This window comes from Ochotona princeps, chromosome 2, assembly GCF_030435755.1.
Source record: "Ochotona princeps isolate mOchPri1 chromosome 2, mOchPri1.hap1, whole genome shotgun sequence".
Classification (NCBI taxonomy): Eukaryota; Metazoa; Chordata; class Mammalia; order Lagomorpha; family Ochotonidae; genus Ochotona; species Ochotona princeps.
In genome coordinates this window covers 61975391-61995957 of record NC_080833.1, presented here as the reverse complement: position 1 = coordinate 61995957, position 20567 = coordinate 61975391, and the positions used below count along the sequence as shown (strand labels likewise).

General features: G+C 38.8%; 1 protein-coding gene across 1 annotated transcript in view; it reads left to right on the top strand.

The window, feature by feature from the left end:
- ERICH3 (glutamate rich 3) overlaps nt 1-20567 on the top strand; it is a 91082-nt gene that overhangs the window by 36435 nt on the left and 34080 nt on the right. The window contains exon 6 of the mRNA XM_058681246.1: nt 18513-18802. Coding sequence (XP_058537229.1) covers nt 18513-18802 — 290 coding nt within the window. The remainder of the gene's footprint in view (nt 1-18512; nt 18803-20567) is intronic.

Here is a 20567-nt window from a genome sequence, read left to right as displayed (position 1 = left end):
AAGATTGTAGACAAGTTTTAAAAAGAGTTTTGCAATTAAGAAGGTAGTTGAGTGGGGTTAAGCAATCAAAATATGGGAACCAAAAGGGTTTTATCAATGTGGTAGATAGTATAATATGTTAATGTACTGATAGGTAGGATTGACATCCTACAAAAGAAGTTGATAGGACATTTCAAGGAGGGAGAAAGTGTTAGAGATAAGTGCTTGAGTAGACCAGAGAGAATGTGATCTATGACAACAGCAAAGACAAGCCTTAAGAAGAGGATAAACTTAGAGTTAAGAGGAGAAAAGGTGGCATACAGGGTAGAGAGAGACACACTGGTAGATGTGCTGAAATCAGCTGAAAGTTCTCTGCTGATTATTTGTATTTCCTCAAAAAATATGAACTATCAGCTGAAGTCACATCCAAGGGAAATGTAGTTGCAGGTTTGAGAAGAGAGAAGAAATGTAAAAAAGAATCATCCAGACAGTGAGTGAATAGCCTATGGTAAAACAGTGCCTGTGTCCGTGCTGCGTTATACTCAGCTACACTTAAGGTCACCTGAGTTTCCTTCTAGTTCCACTTCAGCTGTACTGTTCTTGTGGACAGGTCATTTAACATCCTTCTATTTAACTCACAGGAAATAATGACCTTACATATAAACATCTGTGTGCAAATATATTGCATAAATCCAACCATAAATATTTAGCCCTGAGCACTTTCTGCGGATGTTTGATAATTCATATCAAGATGAGACTGATGCAGTCTATTTTCATATTTATGCCTACTAGCTTCTGTACAAATCTTTCTATGGTTTGTACATGTGGTTCCTTCTGGCTGCTTTCTTTGACCTCACAATATCAAAATGGCTATGTATCCTGAATGATTCCCTTCTGATGCATAAACTACTCAAGTCAAAGTGGCCTTTTAATTAGTATATTTATTTACTCTTCTAAGCACCTTGATGATCCAGGTATGCATTAAGAATCTATGCTTGTATTTATATAACTTAGACAAGCATAACCACTCAGCATCAAGATTCACTCTCAGTAAAAGTATCTATTTAAACTTACTACTCCTATCATTAGAAACTTACGAACGTCCTAACCCCATTAGAGTAAAACAGAAGCTAATCGTATTTACCCGAGTATCCTAGCACTGTTCTGGGCTCAGTTCTTGGTTTGGTGTTGGTTCCGGACCAGATGTAGCGGAGTCTGGTGCCTCCTTTAAGATCTGAGCAATTACTTCCAGTTTGCTGAGCCTTTTGTACCCTAAATTTGGTGTCTTGCCAAGAATGTCTCTTGTCTTTGCCAGATTATCTGTGCACTGTTATCTTTCTGGTCCAGACCTCCTATGCTTGGCACTGCCTGGTTATCCATGTGCAGCTATCCATCTAGTCCGGCCCTTACATGTCTTTATTGTGGGATTTTTGGGGGGGAATAATAGTATAATAACATTATGTTCTACTAATCCCAGTTGAATACGTAATTATTAAAACAATTTCTTCCATTAAAATCTATCAATGTCCAAGGTAGAACATGTAAGGTAATTGGGCGTTTCCTTATTGTAGATTAGATAAAAATGAGTCTAGTTGGTTTAAATAGGGGAGGGAAGCGTCTATATGTTACAGCCAGGCGTGCTTGGCCCTTGCACCCTGAGACTATTATTCTATAGGTACCAATACTGCTGAATTCCAGTGAGAGTTGAGGACTATCTAGGAAGACTTTCACGACATTTATTATTTTCTGTAGTTCTTTGTTGCAGACCCATAAGAATGCTTGTAGTTATTTTAGGAAATGTATGTTAGTTAAAGGGGTTCAAAGTGAAATAAATTTCTTTAAATTACAAGAAAAAGGAAAAGACAGGGCATGAGAAGATAAGACATTAAGGAGCCCTAGTTCTAAAAGTAGTTAGAAATTGCTTGTTAAATGTTCTTAGCAAAAAGAGTTGAGCAGTGGTCAATTCCAAAACATGAAGAGTTCACTATTGTGTTCATTGCTCAGTCAATGGAACTGTTTTAAAGGATACAGCAGTCATTTTCTATTACCAGAGTGAAAGACAGGAAGAATAATTGCATAGACAGATAAGATGCATAATGCTTTGGGTTTCAGAAATCAGAATCAACACTGAATTATACTTAGAAAGCAAATAGGTAGTTAGTGCAGAGGATGGCACATATGACATTCATTCACTCTGTCCAATTCCCACCAACAGACGAGCAATAAAATGTCTGAGGCATCAGAGCATTTCCATAGTCACAATGTACACTGAGCGCCCAAATCAGTGGATTTGAATCTGCTGTGGTAAGGGATGAACAACTTGAGCAGAAGACACTGCTAGTAATCATTCCATGAAGATTTGTGACACCTTAATTCAAAAGAAAGCCATGTGCTAAGCCCATCATTATTACAGTCAAGAATAGGTTAGATAAGTATATTCTTATTATCTCATTTTTTTACAACCTGACAGTTACCTTGAGAACAAATACTTTTAGCTTTATTTTATGAAGAGATATTAGAAAGTTAAGTAATGTAACTCAGTTCTCAGATTTGCTTGTTGGGAGAATTCATTAAAATCCATTCTTGTACTGTTTCCAGCACTAGCACAGCAAAAATCTTCAGCTAATGTAATTGCCATTAGATGAAAAACTACTAAATTTAAAAAGGCAAAGAGACACTGAGACACACAGACAGACAGAAAGACATGTCTTCCACCCAATGTTTCACTCTCTAAATGTCCATAGTTGCCTGGGCTAGGAAGAAATCATGAGCCTGGAAGTGCTTGCAGGTCTCCCTTAAGGTGGCAGGAACCCAGGGACTCGGACATGTCACCTGCTGCCTCCCAGGAAGCTGGAAGTCAAGTTGGGGTGTGAACACATACACTCTGAAATGGGCTGTGGATGTCACAAGCAGTAACTTAACTTCTGTGTCAGATGCCCACCCTTGCCATTGGAGTTGCCTGAGATTGAGGTAATTTTCAAATTTTGCACAATATTCCTATTTTTTCCTGAACTGAAAAAACGTCACTATATTTGGATCCTTTTTCTCCTAACAACTAGAATCAACTTCTGTTAGTGGTTTAGTATGGAGAGAGGGGAACTTCTGGGGTTGGGGAGAAAGAAGAATCTAGAGACTGATGATTGCTAGATAACATTTTTCAGGTCTCCAGGTCTTGGAGGAAGTTTATAGTGACAAAGTGTAAACAATTTCTCTGGGTTAATGACAGCAATATAACATCTGTCTGTGTAAATGGTCACTCAGAGGGCTGTAATTATGGTAGACCAGTGTAGCTACGCTACTAGGTGAGGAAATGGAATTAAATAGTGTCAAAATTAAATCTAATTTCAACACTAACCTATGAGGAGACTTTGGGCAAGGGCATTTCTTAACTCAATTTCCCCTCAACTAAGTAGAGATGATAAATGCTCATTTTTTGCACTGTGGGGTTAATGAAGCCCTTAAGATTACATGCAGTGATTACATAATAAACATCATGGATCCAAGGAGATACTCATTTAAAATATTATAATCTTTTTTTAGCATTTTTATCTAATCATTATTGGGATTCTTGGTTTCATATTAATGTGAGAGAGAATTAGGAACTATAGAATACAATTTATCACCATTACTGTTTTACAGATGAAGAGAAATACTTTTAATGTTTGCTCATCTTTGTACTTTACAAGATTTGCTTTAATGTCTATTTAACCATTGTGATTTTTTTGCCATTTTGAAAGAATAAAAGCTTATTGCCAGAAAAGAAGATTGTTAATACAAACTTCAAAAGGTTATTTAAAAATAATGATGGCAATTTTATTAAATTTGTAGAATTCAGAGTTATTTACTTAAAGGGCACAGCAATGTTTAACTGTATGTTTCTCAAAAATCAAGCATATTTATTTAAAGTTGATTTGTATGTAATCTGCTGCTGTGGTTTTGTTATTGGAATGGTAAATTATCAAGGGCTAAATGACATTTTTACTCTGATTGTGATTATTTCTGATTCCTTTTGTTTACAATCCTGAAAGTTATTTTATCACACAATTTTTACTTAGGGGTTTGAATGACAAGTATCTGTTTAACATTATATAAAAACATCTATGTATCTCTTTTTTTTTTTTTTTTTTAATTATTTATTATTTAACTTCAGTAATTACATTGTATTATGTGACACAGTTACATAGATACTTGGGTTCTCCCCACCCCTCCCCAAACCCTCCCACCATGGTGGATTCCTCCACCTTATTGCATAACCACAGCTCAAGTTCAGTTGAGATTTCCCCATTGCAAGCGTATACCAAACATAGAGTCCAGCATCTTATTGTCCCGTCAAGTTCAACGGCTTCTTAGGTATACCCTCTCTGGTCTGATGACAGAGCCAGCAGAGTATCATCCCAGTCAATTGAAAGCTCCAACATACCATCAGCAAAAATTTACATCATTATGGAATTAATTGACATAGTAATGAGTAACCAATATGTTAAAAGTAAATGCGGGTTCCCAGCCACCTTCTGTGACCACCTCACCTATACTTCAATTTAGTTTATACACAACATGTAACATTCAAAACATAACATGTTGTACATAACATCATATCATCTTAAATTAAGGCAAACATGTGGTATTTAACCTTTTGGGATTGGCTCATTTCCCTTAGCATTATGGTTTCCAGTTTGGCCCATTTGGCCACAAAGAACTGCATTTTGTTTTTTTTAATAGCTGAGTAGTATTCCATGGAGTAGATGAACCATAGCTTTCTTATCCAATCCTCTTTTGATGGGCATTTTGGTTGTTTCCATGTTTTTGCAATTACTGATTGTGCTGCTATGAACATAGGAGTACATGTTGGTTTCTCATAGAACAAGTGTTCTGGATATATTCCTAGGAGTGCTATTGCTGGATCATACGGTATGTTGAATTCGAGTTGTTTGAATATTCTCCATACTGATTTCCATAGAGGCTGTACCAGCCTGCAGCCCCACCAGCAGTGGAGTAGGGTTCCCTTTTCCCCGCAACCTCGCCAACAAGTGTCGTTGGTGCTTTTATTCATGTGGGCCAGTCTTACTGGCGTTAGGTGGTACCTCATTGATGTTTTAATTTGGATTTCCCTTATTGCCAGGGAACTTGAGCATTTTTTCATATATTTATTTGCCATTTGGGTTTGTTCCTTTGTGAAGTGTCTGCCCATTTCCCGTGCCCATTTCTTGAGTGGGTTGTTTGTTTTGACATTTTGGTTGTTTTGTAGCTCTTTGTATATTCTGGATATTAGCCCTCTATCACCTATGTCGTGTGCGAAGATCTTCTCCCATTCTGTGGGTTGCCTTTTTACTTTGTTGATTGTTTCTCTAGCTGTACAGAAGCTTCTTAGTTTGATGAGGTCCCAATTGTTTATTTTGGTCTTGATTTCTACTGCATCTGGAGTCTTTTTTAGGAAGTGAGGGCCTACCCCTAAGTGTTGCAGTGTGTTTCCAACATTTTCTTCCAAAAGTTTGAAGGTTTCTGGATGTAGGTTTAGATCTGTTATCCGTTTAGATCTGATCTTAGTGTATGGTGAGAGATGTGGATCTATTTTTTTGTTTCTGCAGGCTATCAACCAGTTGTCCCAGCAGCATTTATTGAACAGACCTTCCCATTTGCCTGGGTTGTTGTTTGTCTTTTTGTCAAAGATTATTTGGCTGTATCTGTGTGGGTTTCCTTCTGGCGTTTCTATTCTGCTCCATTGATCTTCCTCTCTATCTTTGTGCCAGTACCACGCTGTTTTGATAACCACTGCCCTATAGTATGTCCAGAGGTCCGGAACTGTGATTCCCCCTGCTAACTTCCTGTTCTTCAGGATAGTTCTAGCTATCCGTGGTTTTTTGTGCTTCCAGATGAACCTTTGGATCATTGTTTCCAGTTCCATGAAGAATATTTTGGGCAATTTGATTGGGATTGCGTTGAATGTATATATTGCTTTTGGCAGTATAGACATTTTAATGATATTGATTTTACCTATCCAGGAGCATGGGATATTACTCCATCTTTTGAGGTCTTGTTCAATTTCTTTTTTAAGCAGATTGTAGTTTTCTTCAAATAAGTCTTCTACATTTTTGGTTAGATTTATTCCCAGATATTTCATACTTTTCTCTGTTATTTTGAATGGTATCTTGCTGGTTAAGTCTTTTTCCATCTTGGGGCTGTTCGCATACACTATGGCTGTTGATTTTTGTTCATTAATTTTGTACCCTGCCACTCTACCAAACTCTCGTACAAGTTCTAGCAGTCTCTGTATTGAGTCTCTTGGCTCTTCTACATAAAGAATCATATCATCTGCGTATAGTGAGAGCTTGACTTCTTCGTTTCCCATTTGGATTCCTCTGATTTCTTTTTCTTGTCTTATGGCCTCAGCGAGTACCTCTAGGACTATGTTGAATAGTAGTGGAGAAAGTGGACATCCCTGTCTTGTTCCAGATCTCAGTGGGAAGGGTTCCAGCTTTTCTCCATTCAGTATGATGCTGGCGTTGGGTTTTTCATATATTGCTTTAATTATGTTGTGGATTTTTCCATCTATGCCTACCTTGGTTAGGGTTTTTAGTAGGAAGTGATGTTGGATTTTGTCGAAAGCTTTTTCCGCATCTATTGATACTATCATGTGATTCTTGTTTTTCAGTTTTTGGATGTGGTGTATCACATTTATAGATTTTCGAATGTTGAACCATCCCTGCATTCCAGGGATGAATCCTACTTGATCTGGATGAATGATCTGTCTGATGTGTTTTTGAATTCTGTTGGCTAGGATTTTGTTGAGAATCTTAGCATCAATGTTCATCAAAGAGATAGGTCTGTAGTTTTCCTTCTCTGTTAGTTCTCTGTCTGGTTTTGGGATTAAGGTAATGTTGGCTTCATAGAATGAGTTTGGAAGGGTTGCCTCTTTTTCTATTGTTTTGAAGAGTTTGTAGAGGATTGGGGTCAGCTCTGTTCGGAATGTTTTGTAGAATTCTGGAGTGAAGCCGTCTGGGCCTGGGCTTTTCCTTGTTGGGAGGTCTTTAATCACTGATTCAATCTCTACTTCAGTTATGGGTTTGTTCAGGTCGTTTGTTGCCTCTGGGCTAAGTTTTGGCAAGTGGTAGAAGTCTAAGAACTTTTCCATTTCTTGGTGATCTTCTGATTTGTTGGAGTACAGTGCTTTGTAGTAATTTCTAATTATGGCCTTAATGGATGCGGTGTCTGTTGTTATGTTGCCTTTTTCATCTTTGATGCTGTTAATTCTTGCCTTCTCTTGTTTTTTCTTTGTCAGTCGGGCCAGTGGAGTGTCTATCTTGTTTATCTTCTCAAAAAACCAGCTTTTTGATTCATTGATTTTGTGTATGGTTTTTTTTATTTCTATCTGGTTGATTTCCTCCCTTGTTTTGATGATTTCTTGTTTCCTATTGTGTGTGGGGCTCTTCTGCTGTTGTTTTTCCAGTTCCTGGAGGTGTGTGTTTAGTTCCTGTATTTGGCGCCTCTCTTGGGCCTTGACATGAGCTCCAATTGCGATGAGTTTACCCCGTAGCACTGCTTTGGCAGTGTCCCACAAATTTTGGAATGTTGTGTCAGAGTTTTCATTGGTTTCCATAAATTTTTTGATCTCATCTTTAATTTCTTCTCTGATCCATTGTTCGTTTAATAGCATATTGTTCAGCCTCCAAGAGTTTCTGTATTTCCTGGGGCATTTTGAATTGCTGATTTCCAGCTTCATTCCGTGGTGGTCTGAGAGGGTACATGGTATGATTCCTATCTTTTTGAAGTTATTTAGGTTTGCTTTGTGTCCTATCATGTGGTCGATCCTGGAGAAGGTGCCATGCACTGCTGAAAAAAATGTATAATCTGTGGCCTTAGGGTAAAAAATTCTATAAATGTCAACCAAGTCCAGTTGTTCTATTGTTTGTATGAGCTCTGTTGTTTCTTTGTTGAGTTTTTGTTTTGTTGATCTGTCCATTGTTGTTAGTGGGGTGTTAAGATCACCCACTATTATTGTGTGCATATCTATGTCTCCCCTTAAGTCCGTGAGTAATTGCTTCACGTAGCTAGGTGCGTTTGAATTTGGTGCATATATGTTCACAATGGTAATTACTTCCTGATGGATCAGTCCCTTCACCAATATATAATGTCCTTCCCTGTCTTTTTTGATGTGTGTCAGATTGAAGTCCACATCATCTGAAATTAAGACAGCTACCCCAGCCTTTTTTTCTCGTCCATTGGCATGAAATATCTGTTTCCAACCTTTCACTTTCAGCTTCTTTGAATCTCTTCTGGTTAGATGTGTCTCTTGTAGGCAACAGATAGTTGGGTGCTGTTTGATAATCCATTCTGTTAATCTATGTCTTTTGATTGGTGAGTTCAGGCCATTTGTGTTGAGAGTTAAAATTGAGAGGTTGTGATTTTGCCCTGCCATACTTGTTTTTGTGGGTGTTGATATCTGTGTTATTGCCCTTCCTTGTGTGGACTTTAGTGGGGAGACCTTCCTGTTTGCCATCTTTGCTTATGATTCACCTCCTTTTTTTCTGGAATTAGTGCATTTCTAAGGAGATTTTGTAGAGCTGGTTTTGTGCTGGCATATTCTTCTAATTTCTCTTTGCTGTGGAAGTATTTGATTTCGTTCTCAAATACGAATGAGATCTTTGCTGGGTACAATAGTCTTGGTTGACAGTTGTTCTGATTCAGGATTTGGAAGATCTTTGTCCATTCTCTTCTTGCTTGTAAGGTCTCTTCAGAAAAGTCAGCCGTGATCCTGATTGGTTTTCCCCGGTATGTGATCTTTTCTCTGCTTCGTACTTGTCTCAGGATTCTTTCTTTGTCTTCGTTGGAGTGGAACTTGAGCACCATATGTCTGGGTGAAGATCGCTTTGGGTCATATCTGCTGGGAGTCCTCTGACCGTCCTGGATTTGAGCTGGATTCATGTTCCAAGTGTTTTGAAAGTTTTCCTGTATAATTTCGTCGAGCACCATTTGCATTCCTGATTCTTTTTCCGCTCCTTCAGGAAGGCCAATAATCCTAATATTTGATTTTCTGAGGTTGTCTTTCATTTCTTGTATGGTCTTATTGGCTTTGTTCAGACTTGTCTCCAGCTGTTTCATGAGCTGGGTGTGTTCGTTTTGTGTGTCTTCCGTTTCAGAGATCCTCTCTTCTGCTGTATTTGTTCTGTTGGTTAGGCTCTCAATTTTGTGCTCTAAGTCAAGGATTTTACTTTTCATTTGTTGTATTTCTGAGGCTATGTGGTTCTTGAATTCCTTGAAGTCCTCCCAATTCTTCTCATTGTCTCTGACATATTTTAACATTATTTTTTTGAATTCCTTGTCTGGTAGATCTTCTATGTCTTCATCTCGCATCTCCGAAATAGACATTGGCTTTCGATCCTTTATTGGTAGGGTGTTGGCACTCTCATCTGGATCATTACCTTTTCTGGTATTTCTTCCCATTGTGTTAGTGTTTCTTTTTTGAGAGACCTAGGCACCAGTGTGCTGAGGGGTCTCCAAGCACTATCCTGTAGAGATCGGAGTCTGCAGGCGTGGAGTAGCAGGGTGTGGGAATTTTCAAGGCACTTTTGGTGCGTCTCCAGAACACTGGACCTCAGGGCGCCTCTTCCAGGGCCCAGAGGATTCAAAGCGCACTCTCAGCTCGTCCCCTACAGGTATGCTACCACAGGGCGTGGGGGAGTGAAGGCACTCTCTGTGTGCGCACCCTGTTTACTGGATCACAGGGCTCGGAGCAAGGTACTATAGGGCGTGGGGTGTTCCAGGTGCTCTCTGGAAACGCCTCCTGCGCAGGTCCGCCCACCCCAGCACTTGCAGGGGACCGACCGCCCCGGCGCTAGCAGGGAACTGCCCAGCCCAGAGGCGTGCTTGGGTTCCTGTGGGATAGCACCGCCCAGCTGAGTGCCACACCACAAAGGCACAGGGGAGTATCCAGTGTGCCTTTTGCCTTTCTCCCAGACACAGTTTTGGCAGTCTCGAGGCACTCGCCCTGTGTCTCTAGACGCTGGAGCCTGGGGGGGGGAGGGGCGGGGAGACCAATTGTGTTCAGGCTCTGTCCGTGCCCCTGGGGGGCCAACTCCCGAAGCCTCCAACCCACCACTGTCCCCACCCAACTCACTCAAACCTCAGGTTCTTGCAGTCTGCCTCTTCCTCTGGTGGGAATCCTGGCCGCCAGTGCGTCTCCCGACTGCTGCTTCCTTGGCTGGTCTCCGCGCGGGTCGCGATGGAGCCTGGAGGCTGCGGCTGGTGCAGGTCCCGGGGGTTGGCGACCAGGGTGGGCAGATGCCGGCGGGTCCCGGTGATTCAGGGTCCTGGTGTCCGCAGCGGGGCAGGTCCTGGCGAGTCCTGGTGACCAGGGTGAGCAGATGCCAGCGGGTCCCAATCACCGCCGGTCCTCACGGCCACAGCGTCTGCAGGTCGGTCTTTGGGTGGGTTCGGCGGCTTTCAGCGTCTGCACTCAGCGGTGACTCAGCAGGTCAGGAGCAGAAAGTCGTCTTCCCTGTCCTTTGCTTTGTTTTTCCCTGGTTGCTCTTCCGAGTTGTGTGGATTTTTTTGGCTCCACACTGTCCAGGGAACTTCACGTTCTTCTCCCTGTAGTTCTATGCTGCTCCACTTACGCTTTTGTCGCGTTCTAGCCCTCTCTGTCTGTGAGCTCTCTCACAGTCTTCCTCCTATGTCGGCCATCTTGCGAGTCTCCATCTATGTATCTCTATCACCTCAAAGGCAAAAATATTCCTTTTTAAACAAGATTTTTTTTTTTTTATTGGAAAGTCAGATTTACAGAGAAGGAAAGACAGAGATTAAGACCTTCCATCTGCTGGTTCACTCCCCATGTGGCCACAATGTTGGGAGTTGAGCCAATTGAACCTCCACAGGTCTCCCATGCAGGAGTTTAGGATCCTGAGGCTTTGGGCCATCCTTGACTGCTTTCCCAGACCACAAGCAAGGAGCTGGAAGAGAAGTGGGGCAGCCAGGACAGAAGCTGGCACCCACATGGGATCCCAGCACAGTAAGATCCTTATCTTACTGTGCCAGTTCCAAAAATGTTATCTTTTTACTTTTAAAATTTCTGTAAGTGGAACAAATTTCATGTGCTTCATATTAATAAATTCTAGAGCATAATGATACTTTTATCCTTTTTCTTATCTTTTTAAAAACATTTGCAATGGCATAAAAATATTTTGTATTCACAAATTTAATCTTCCAGCAAATAAAGAATTCAACAAATAGCAAGTGGAAGAAACACTGTTCCTGAATCATATGGACAAAGGCTACAAATAGTCAGATCTCATTGTGCCGACTTCATTCATATTCATTACATGTTTTTCTACTCTGAATATTAGTTACCACAAATCAGGGAACACATGATATTTGTCTTTGGGGACTGTTGTACTTCATTTAACATAATGGTCTTCAGTTGCATCTGAAAGACAGTATTTCATTCAAGACAATATTTCATTCATGCAAAAGACAGTATTTCATTCTTCTTTATAGCTGAATAGTATTCCATAGTATATGGATATTACAAGTTATTTATCCAATCATCAGTTGAATGGCATTTTGGGTTATTTCTGTTTCTTTGCTATTGTGAGACGAGTTGTATAAGCATGAGGTTGTAGATAAATAATTCTTCACATGCTGATTTCATTCCCTTTGGGAAATTTCTAGAGAGAAGAAGGATTAGCCATATGGTAGCTATATTTTCAGATCCCTGAGAAATCTTTATTTTGTGTTGTATAACGGTTTCACTAGTTTATATTCTTCAAAACAGTGTATTATAGTAACTTTTATGCACATCAATACCAACCTTTGTTGCTTTTTGATGTTTGGATTACAACCATTCTAACTGAGGTAAAATGAAATCTCAGTGAGTTTTTATTCTTACATTTTCCCAATAGCTAGCAATCCTAAATATCTTTAATGTGTTGGCCATTGATAGCCCATCCTTTGATAAAAGTTTGTTCGATTCCTTAGCTCATTTCTTCCTGCATTGGTTCTTTGGTTTGTTGAGTTTCTTGAGTTCTTTATATATCCTGGATACTAATCTTTTACCAGATATATAATTTGAAAATATTTTCTTCCATTCTGTACATTGTCTCTGTAATTGTTGACTGTTTCCTTTGCTGTGTAGAAAATACTTAGCTTTATATTTTCTGATGTCTGTTTGCATTTATTGCCCGTGTTTCAAGAATCTTATCCAAGAAGTTTTTGCATTTGCAAATCTCTTACAATGTTCTCCCATTGTTTTTCTGTAGCAGTTTAATTGGCTTAACATCTTAGATCTAAATCTCCGATCTATTGTGAGTTGCTTTTGTATATATTGTGAGTTAATTTTTGTGTTTTTATAAGTAGGGATCTTACTTTATATTTTTGCATGCAGAAATACAGTTTTTCAGCAACATATGTTAAAGAGACTGGGAGCAATTTTAGATTTTTTTGTCAAAATTTAATTGGTTGAAGATGAATGGGTTAATTCCTGGGGTCTCTAATGTGCTCCAATGGTTGACATGTCTGTTCTGTGCTAGTACTATGCTATTTTGACTGTTACTTCCTGTAACATCTTGTAATCTTGTACGATGATGTCTTTAGTGTTTTGTTTTATTGTTTAGGATTCCTTTCACTATTTGGGATCTCTTGAGATTTCATGTGAATTTTAGAGTCTTTTTTTTCCAGATCTGCAAAGAAAATCTTTTGACATTTTTATTAGGATTACATTAAATTTGTAAATTGTTTTGGCTAATGTGAAAATTTTGATATTAATTTTTCTTACTCAAGAACCTGGAAGATATTTCTACTCTTTATTGTCTTCTATTTGTTTCCTTAATATTTTGTAATTCTCTTGGTCTTTCACATCCTTGGTTAAATCTCGTTGCAAGCTATTTAAACATTCTTAGCTTTTGTGAATGAGGCTTGAAGTTCTTTTTTTCAGTCATTGCTTTAATTGTGTATTGATCTTTTTGGTGTTAATGAACCATGATCTTTTAAAAAAAATCTTTTATTTATTATTATTATTATTATTATTATTATTATTATTATTATCTGTTTTTAATACAGTTCCTTAGGCCTTGGAATTTCCCTAACCCCCTCTCAAATCCCTCCTCCCTCACCGAGTTCCCTTATATCATCACTAAAGTATAATTCTTCGTACACAGTCATATGTCCATTATTGTGGTCATGGGCAATGGCAGAGTCCATCATTCTATTGTCATATAGCAAACAGTTTCATTGGGAGTACATCTTCAGTGTGGAAGTAGAGATGCACACTGCACTGTATCCACATCTGGACATGTTAGTCTCCATTTCACAGTTACTGTACATCCCCTCAAATGAGAAGCCACAACACAAAATCAACAATAGGAAGAAAAATAGAAATTTACAGTGCCATGAAGTTAATTACATTTTCCTGCATATGAGAGTTTCCATTGCACAATTACTACATATCCACTTAAATGAAAAGCCACAAAACAAAATCAACAACGGTAAGAAAAAAAGACATTAACAACACCATGAAGTTAAATAACACGCTATTGAATGACTAATGTGTTGCTGAAAAAATGAAAAAGAAAATCAAGAACCTTCTTAAAGAAAACAATGCTACTGTATGATCTATATAAGCCATTGAAGAATTTAATCAGAAGAAAATATTTTGAAGAGATGAAACTAATAACAACAAAAATCCATGAGATACATTTTCCACTGATTTTTGTTAGTGAAATGTGTCTCCTGTAGACAACAAATAGATGGATTTTGTTTTTTAATCCAGCCTACTAATCTATGATGTTTAAATGATTAATTTAAGCCATTTACATTCAAGGTTAATATGAATGATAATTTGGTTCTGTCATTTTAGTAATGGGTTGTTCTTTGATTTAGTCTTCTGTTGTCATTTTACTGGGATGTTCTTTACATTTGCCTTTGGTTTTGTTTGGTGGTATTCCTCTTCTCTGTCAAGAGAACATTTTTAAGTATCCTTTGTAAGGCAGGTTTGAAAGAGACAAATTCTTTTAACTTATCTTTACTGTGGAAGAATTTTATTTCATTTTTAAAGACAAAAGCAAGCTATGCAGGACATGTAATCCTGGGCCGACAAATTTTTCTTTTAGCATCTGGAATATGTTGCTCCATTCTCTTCTGGCCTGTAAAGGTTCTTGTGAGAGGTCTCCTGTGAGCTTAATTGGCATTCCTTTATATATCAATTGTTTTTTTTTTCATGTGCACATTTAAGCTTCTTTCCCTTACGTTTGATTGAAGAGAGCTTGATTATCATGTGTCATGGTGAAGATCAATTTGATCAACCCTGTTGGGAGTTCTGTGACCCTCCTGGATGTTGTTTCCCAATTCTTTCTCTAGATTAGGGAAATTTTCCCTTATTAATTCATTAAATACATTTTTAAACCCATTTTCTCTTTCTGCACCTTCTGTGACTCTAATAACTCTTACATTTGACCTCTTAATAGTGTGTTTCAGAAATTGAATACATTTTTTTCTTGGCCTGATCCAGCTCTACTTCTAGCTTTTTGTTTGTTTTCCCATAGAGACAGGAAATGTCTCCCAATTCTGAGATTCTTTCTTCTGCTTGTTTCATTCTGTTTTGGAGATTCTCCACTGTACTTCTAATTTGCTTCACTGTATTCTTCATTCCTGATATTTCAGCTGTCATTTGATTCATTTCCAGTGTGACATATTCCTTTATTTGCTTACCTCCTTTATTACGTGCTTCTCATTTTTGATAAGAAGCTTTATAACAAGTGCATTAAATTTTGTATCCCCCATTTTCTCCATGTCTTCCTCAGTCAACTCTGAGGTTGACAAAAGGTTTTGTTCCTTTGTAGGGGAGTCTTCAGTAATATTCATTGTACTTCTGTCTTATTTTTTGCTCCTTGTCATGATACTGCTAGTAAACAGATTCTTCTCCTTGGGGCAGGTTTCTAAGCTGTGTCACTCAGTTCAGCCTACAGTTCAGTTTTACTTATTGCAGTCGGTTCATGGCTCTTTGTTGGCAGTCAGTTGTGCCACTCCGTCCAGCGAGTTCCAGGTCTGGGTTCTTATATTAGATTTCCACCATGGTCTCTGTAACCCCAGCTCCTGTCTCACCATTCCCCACTTCCTGTGACACTGTGCTGAAGCTGCACTGTTGTCTGTATAATCTTTCTCCCACTTTCAGTTGGAGCAAGTCCCAGGATTAGGGAGACACCAGGAGTCCTATATAGCTAGGTTGTTGTTTTTGGTAGGATTACAGGAACATGTTGGCTATTAGTTCTGAGAGCTACACGGACCTATTTTGGTACTTATGATGCCATAGTCAGTATTATTTTCCTGTGGGACCAATGCAATGCACTGAGCTCAGTGAGTTCACTCCCAGCTCAGCACATGCACAGCTCATTGTTTTCCCTGCAGTCCTAAAACTTTTGCCACACCTTACAAAATGGCACCCGATGTGTCACTCTTACAGTTCTTGATCTGCCGGACTTCAGGCCTGAGGGTTACCTGGACCTATCTTGGGTAGAACCTGTAGGATGCCACATTATTGCAGTTCACTGAGTCAGTAACATGTTCACTCCCAGCTCAGCGTATGCTCAGTCTTCTTCCTTGTGTTTGCCTTTTTAAACAAAATGGCACCTAATTCAGTTCTGGGGAGTGGACTGAGCAGTGAAATCCACCCTGTTCCCACATTGCCTGTCTGTGATCTGCCACTCTGTCTCTGCTCCTGGTCAAATCAACCAGACCAGCAGAACGGGAAGTTCTTTTTCTGGGTTCCTGAGCTCCCAGTGAAAGTCCCTTCCCACCTGGTTGCTAGTGAGTTCCTGCTGTTGGTGGAGTTCCACTTGCTGAATGCTGCTGGGGTATCAGTCACTGCAACACCGCATCTGCTGTTTTTGCTGCTTTCCTGTGTCTGCCAGTCTCCAGGAACCCCTCTGCTGTTGTTCTGTCCTCTCCTATTTCCTCTAATGTACCCTCTTTGCTTCATGCTGGCTAATGTTTCTCCATCCATATAAACGAGTCTTCCTTACCTTATTCTGCCATCTTGATTCTCTGTGTATTGATTTTTTGTGATGATTTTATGTCTGTAACTTTTCCATACTCTTTTAGGAGCTCAGCATTATCTTAATATAGTCAGTTGGTTCCCCTATATATAGGATTGTAAGATCTACCAACAGAGATAATTTGACTTCTTGCTTTCCCATCTGTTTGTTTTTGGCTTCTTTTCTTGTCAGATGGCTCTGGCTAAAATGTTCAGAATAATATGAATCGTAATGGTGAGAGTAGACATTCCTGATTCAGATCTTAATGGAAATGCCTCTAACTTTTCCCTTCAGTATGATGTTGTGTATTTATCACAAATTTTCTTTAATGTACTGAGGTATGTTCCTTCTATACCTAATGTGTTTAAGGCTTTTTCCTAAATGAATGTTTATAAAATGCTTTTTCTTCATCTCTTGAGATAATTTACAGGGTTTTGTTTTCCAGCTTGTGAATGTGATATATCACATTTATAGATTTTCATATGTTGAACCATCTCTTCATGCTAGAGATAAATCCCCGTGGGTTCCAAGTTAATGATCTTTCTTTTTTGTAAATATTTATTTATTTTTACTTGTAAGGCAGATATAAAAGAGAAAAAAAGAGTGATAGAGGGAGAAGGTCTTCCATCCACTGGTTCACTCCCAAATCGCTGCAATGGCCAGAGCTGAACTGATCTGAAGCCAGGAGGCAGGAGCTTCTCCCAATCTCTCATGTAGGTATATGTTCCCAAAGACTTGGGCCATCCTCTACTGCTTTTTCCAGGCCATAAGCAAAGAGATGGATCAGGAGTGGAGCAGACAAGACAAACGAGCCCATATGGGATACCAGCCCCACAGAGCAGAGGTTAAACTCACAGCAGCATTGTGCTGGCCCCATGATCTTTCTAACATGTTGTTAGATTTAATTAGCAGTGTTTCAGGGCTTTTGCCATTTATGTTTTTTAGGGATACTGGTCTGTAGGTCTCTCTCTTGATTGTATCTTTTTCTGATTTTAGAATTAAGGTGATGTGGCCACCTAGAAAAGTTCTGTAGAACTTACTCCCTTCCGCTTCTTTGAAAAGTTTATGAGAAAGACTTGAAATAATTCTTCATGTAGTGTTAGGTAGAATTCCGCTGTGGAACAATCTGTCTCTGGGTTTTTGTTTTTTGGGGAGTCTTTATTAATGAGTCAATCTCTGTTTTGATTATTGGCCTATTTAAGTTTCCTGTGTCTTCATGATTTCAGTTTTTATAGATTGAGTGTGTCCAGAAATCTATCCCATTCTTTCGTTCTTTCGTATTCTCCAGTTTGTTGGCATATAGCTTCTTCTTTTTTTTTTTTTTTTTTTTTTTTATGATTCCTTGTGATTCTTCTTATTTCCATGGTATTCTTTGTAACAGCTCCTTTTCTTTAATCTCTTATTTTGTTAATTTCGTTCTTCCACCACTCTGTTTTGGTTAAGTGGGCCAATGGCATTCTAAAAAAAAAAAAAAAAGGAGCAGGGAGGAGGGCAGGAAAAAGCAGTGCAAAGTTTCAATGACTAAATCCTCACCTTGCGAGTAATGGCATCCCATTTGGGTACTTGTTCATTCCGGGCTGCTCTGCTTCATGCCCAGCTCCCTGCCTGTGACTTTGGAAAGCAGTGAGGGATGACCCCAGACTTTGGGAGCCTGCATCTTGGAAAATCCAGAAGAAATTCCTGGCTTCTAGCTTCAGATCTGTTTGGCTCCGGCCATTGTGGTCATATGGTGGGTGAACCAGCGGATGAGGATCTTTCTCTCTTTATCTCCTCTCTGTAAAAATTCGATATGCCTTTCTAATAAAATTAAATGAATTTTACCAGGAAAAAAAATAACCCAGTTGTTCATTTTCTTGATCTTTTGTATCATATTTTGCTTTGAATTTTTTCTTCTATTATTTCCTATTACTTGTTTCCTTCCGCTAATTTGGGGATGGTTTATTCTTTTTTTGTATCCTTGAGACACAAAATGATCTGGTTAGATCATTTGTCTAACACATTTTCAATTTCTTGATCTTGGCACAGATTACTATGCACTTTTCTCCTAACATTGATTTTGCTGTTCTCCATAAGTTTTGACATGCCGTCTTGTTGTCTTCATTCATTTGTAGGAATTTTGATTTATCTTTTAATTTAGTCTGTGGCCCATTGTTCATTCAGGAGCATGCTATTCAGTTTCCATGTGGTTGCATTTTTACTGAATTTTTTGAAGACATTAATTTCCAGCTTTATCCTGACCACCAAAATATTCTTTAAGGAACACATTTTGTTTTGTCACCACATTTGTTGGTTAATGAATTGTTTTCCTTTTGTTTGTCATAGTAAGTAAAATGATCAAGAATTTGTTGATTTAAAATATTTTAATTTCAATACAGAGAAAGTTTTTTTAATTAACCTATATGTACTCTAATAAAAATAATTTCTTACTAGAATTAGACATATGGTTTAATAAGCCTTCAGATTCCACTGTGCCACTCGTAAGGGCTAATTACCATTTTATCTTTGTATTTTTAATAGGTGTATTATTGCATTGGGCCTTGACACCAAAGCATTTTCATCAAAACATAGGAAAGAAAAGAACTCTGAGAAGAGAGAGGAATTGGAGAGTGAAATGAAAGATAAACAATACTTGATACCAAGAAGAAATGGGACCAAGTGGAAGAAAGTTTCTGTATCAACTGTTTTTTCAGCTGAAGAAATAGAAGTGGGGGTCAGAGAAGTAAGAACAGCCATAGAAGAAATTGAACATCTAGGAAAACCAGGACAAGATGTTTGGGAAGATTACCAGGAAAATACTTTCAAATATGGTAACCAACAACAAAGGATTCTGTTGTTATTTTTTGTTGTTGTTGTGTAATTCTTAAATGTGTTGCACCAGTTTCTGTTCCTTGTTGTTGCCTAGTTGCATTTTAGGCAGCCATGCTGCCCGTGAGGAATCCCTGACCTACTTCTTGAGCCGTTTTCCCTGAATTCCTGGCTAATGTTTCTGCTGGGGAGTTCTGTCTGACCCCAAAAGGCCAAAGGTGCTGAGTGTAGGACTACATAAGGGAAGCAGGAGTTGGAAACTGAGCCTGAGGCTATGATGACACCTGCAGAAATTATTCCCTGCAAATAGGGTTTTGACTGCTTCTTCGCCTAGTTTTTCAATATACTTGCTTTGGCAAAATTAATGAATTAATGCGTTACATGATTCTATGATGTTAGAGCTAAGTAAAAGCACTTGTCATGCCTTAGTTCTTGAAGTTTTTCTGTTTTATGCTTTTTCTTATCCTTTTCCTTTACACTCACCCTCTCTTTTCACGTACATTCTTATATATGCAGATATACACATATGTAATCAACCTAAAGCAGTATGACAAACATAACGAAAGTGCCATTTGTCGAGCACTAAATCAGATACTTTGCAGTGGGGAACTGAGGCTCAGGCATGCTAAGAAAGTAGTCCAACTAGAATTCAAATCCAGGCTTGTCTACTTCCCAAATCTACACTTTGGAATATTGTGCAATCTTCTATGCTATGCAAGCTCTCCTAGATGCTGCATGACTGTGGATGGTGTGCAAAGAATCAGAAAGAAGAGCTGCTTTAGCATCCTTTCATATCCAGGGAGAAAACTTAGGTTGGAGGCACAACAAGTACAGTTTGGAGTGACTGAGGAAGGTCTGGACTTGGCTACTCCCAGATCCTTGTTCCTGCTCTTATCTTGTTTTTGCCAGAAGGTAAAAGGACTCCAAGAGAATAATTACAGAACAGTTTTAGCCCAGGTTTGTGTTTTCTCCCTCCTCTGGAAATAATGTGACTAACTAAAAAAAAGAGTTTAGTCATAAAAGTTTTATCCAAGGTCACCTCTTTCTATGACCCTTTCCCATTTTTATTCCTTTTGTAGAAAAATTTTAAAAAGTCTGCAGCAGTAACAGTCACAGGGAAATTAACAAGTGCTGTGTGGTTTTGTGAGTTTTAACATTAAAGATGTGGATTTATCAAAACCATGTTCAATAAGAGCTGTTCATTTTCTTCATTTATTTTTAATTAAGTAAACATGTCCAGTGCTACATGGGACATACTTTATACCTGTGACATAGCTTTTTCTGAGAACTTTCTTCTTGTTAATGGACTTTAGATGTTCGTATCTATTAAAAAAACAACAACAGACAGCAGTAGCAGCACCAGCAGCGAAGCGTTGAGTCTCTGAGGGACAGCCATAGATGTAAGGGCAGCCAGTGCTTGATGGGAGGTCAGAGGGGCAAGGTGAGGGCTGAACTGATTTTGATCTGGTGTTGACTCAGGTCCTCGTTAGAGGGTATGGTAAATAACAAGCTAATTAAATCTTCTGGAGGAAGAAAAATGGAATGGAGGGAACAGAAAACAATTAGGAAAAGATCCTAGAAAGCATACTGCTTAGTTGATTCATATGAGAACTCTGAGTAGGTGACACCAGGGTAATGTGGTTTGAGCTGTTGTGCTGATGGAAGCCTCATGGATAACAGAAGGATGATAGTTTGGTTGGATGATAGTTGAGACAGTACAAAGTCAGGGCTACCTTGAATTTCATACTTTGAGAGAAAACGCAGAAG